This window comes from Symsagittifera roscoffensis, chromosome 8, assembly GCF_963678635.1.
Source record: "Symsagittifera roscoffensis chromosome 8, txSymRosc1.1, whole genome shotgun sequence".
Taxonomy (NCBI): Eukaryota; Metazoa; Xenacoelomorpha; order Acoela; family Convolutidae; genus Symsagittifera; species Symsagittifera roscoffensis.
Window position 1 is genome coordinate 40,256,698 of NC_087069.1, and position 2,754 is coordinate 40,259,451.

Below are 2,754 nucleotides of genomic sequence, written 5' to 3' on the forward strand. Positions count from 1 at the left end.
ACCATATTTGCTGGAATACAATTTTCTGAAGTTCCATACCAAAATTGAGCTGAAATCTTTTGAGACGCCCTTGACTTCACGTATCTTCAGATTACATGGTTTGATTTCGGCGCAAAAGTTTTGAATGCTATCTATATATTTAATTGAGCACTTAAAACCCTTGAACTCACTCAAACTACTAATCGAATCACTCTAATCGAGTGACAGCTAATCGAGTGCTCAGAATATTTTCGATTTTGATGATCATCTACTTGTGGCTGAAGTATAATTGACCCTTTTCATTGCAACAAGAATTCCTCAATGAGTTTTTAACATTTTTTTGGTATTTAATATGTTCCAATTCATCTAATATCAATTTACTTTATTGCTTGTTTTATGTCGCAATTGATATCGTAATTTGTTCCCGCAATCAGATTGATGTTCCATTATTAAGTCATTTGAAATCTTCATGTCAAAAAATCAGTAATTGTCCCTAAAACAAAAAAAATGTTCGAAAATTCCGTTTATTTGGGTCACTTTTGGAATAAACCGAACGATGCTTCGAATAGTAGTTACTTCTTAGGTAGTGATTTTTCTAGTATCGAACATACAGTACTGTCAATTATCTTGGACTTATTTTTAACTTTAGTAGTTATATTTACAACTTCTGTAATAGCAGATGAGTTCTTAGTTCCAATTTTGGAAGCCCTCGCTAAACTATTCCGAATGCCAGATAATTTAGCTGGAGTGACGCTTCTAGCTTGGGGTAATGGGGCACCGGACATTTTCACCTGCAAAGCCGGGTTTATCCAAGGACCGGAGCAAGCTGGCTTAGCTGTCGGCGCTTTACTCGGAGCGGCGCTGTTCGATTTTCTCCTTGTTGTCGGCATCGTGACTTTGTCGGCTAGAGAACCCTTTCGAAACGCGTCACGACCTTTTCTACGGGACATTATTTTTTACATTATAGGCTCAACAACTGTCATTTACTTGGTGGTGTATGTAAAACAGCTGGATTTTACATTTTCATGTATAATTTTATCAGTTTATATTACCTATATTGGTGTTGTTGTGGTAGGTCGAATCATCAGGGCTCGATTAATTTTACAAAGTCAACATTTCGATTATACTGCCAACATCGGAAATGGTAGCTTTGAGGAAAATGATAGTCTGGAAACTGATGGTTTATCAGCCGAAAATAACCCATTTTCAACGCTCGGAAGCAACTCGATATCGACAGAAAGTTCATTGTCGGAAAACATCGACAACGAGGACTACATAACGAACAATGAACAAAATAATGCTCAATGTTCGCTATTTTTTCTCGACATGAAACAAGAATTTACCCAAGCATTCAACGATATCTTACCTTTCGATTTGTTTGATCATGAAAACAGGTTCATGTTTTTCTTTTCGATTGTCAAAGCTATTGTAGTTTGCCCTGTTAGATTATTTATACACGCCCCTCAATTGGACGAAAATGATGAATATGTTTGGCACAAATTAACAATAAGCGTTCAAACTTTTTTTGGATGTGTGGTCTTATCATATTTGATACTTCAAAACAAGTTGATTAAACACCATTTTCCGGGAAATTCTGAATGTCCATTATTAGCTTACATACTTTCCGGTAGCATAATTTTATCGTTTCTTACCTATTTATCAACAAAACGAAAGAAAGCGCCTAAATTTTATGTTGTCTATTTTTTACTAAATTTTTCAATATGTTTTCTGATATCTTCACGAATTGTTGACTTGTTAGTTGACAAACTTACTGAAATTTCGACTGATTTGAAAATCACCCCCACAATTATGGGAATGACACTTCTCGCGTGGGGGAACTGTTTGGGAGATATAGTTTCCAACGGAGCTATGGCCCGCAACGGGAAACCGCGAATCGGAGTTTCCGCCTGTTTTGCGGGACAGCTGACGAATCTCCTACTCGGCGTTACTTTCGCTGGATTTTACGCCGCGATCTCAGTTGACAATGTTTCAATCACGTTCACTCCTAACCTTGTTGATATCAGTTTGTGGCTAGCAGTTGTCGTGGTTTGTTTCGTGCATATGTTTGCGGCCGTGTTTTTAGATTTTACACATTCTAAATTCTGGTGTATTTTAATGATTGTCTGCTATTTTCTGGTCATCATACCAATTGTTTTTGTCTCAATTTTTGTTCCTGAAAAGACAATTGATGCTTAAATAATTTCACATCTTGAATCTTGAATTATTTTTCATAGCATTGCTGAGTTGTAAATTTGGCTATTATTTATTCTGTAAATTTAGATGAGCTATTATTTATTCAATAATAATTTAAAAGACTGAAAACCCACTTTTGAAATCACTGCAAAGAACAAAAAGTTTTTTATTTGCAGATGTGAAACAAATATTCAAAAGTTCCTAGTGTTTTCAAATTACAACTTGAATCTAAAATTCTCAAGAAATAAGCCATAAAACCGACTTTTGGTCTTAATATTCAAAAATGGGATCTCGGGGGAATTCTCTGGGAAAAGTTTCCTTCCGTTAAATCAATCCATTATGTTGACTTTAAATAATCTATCTGTGTTAAGGTTCAGGCAACAAGCAGAGACCTCTTGATACTCTGTTACGATATCTATTTTTGATGAAGCACTCTACTAAAATTTCAATTTGGACTAAAACAGCAAAAGCCAGAAAAAAATTCGCATATCTGATTTTTTTAAAACCGGAACCTCGCACATCCATTATTAACTACTAAATGGAACAGAATTTATTTTTAAAAAGTCGCAAAATGAATTGCGA

General features: G+C 35.2%; 1 protein-coding gene across 1 annotated transcript; it reads left to right on the forward strand.

Annotated features, from left to right (window-relative positions):
* The first annotated feature begins 444 nt into the window (after positions 1-444).
* Positions 445-2,243, forward strand: LOC134852994 (uncharacterized). Its single transcript, XM_063868901.1, has one exon. It carries the CDS (start codon positions 487-489, stop codon positions 2,173-2,175), a length of 1,689 nt encoding a protein of 562 aa, XP_063724971.1. The 5' UTR covers positions 445-486; the 3' UTR covers positions 2,176-2,243.
* Positions 2,244-2,754: the final 511 nt, after the last annotated feature.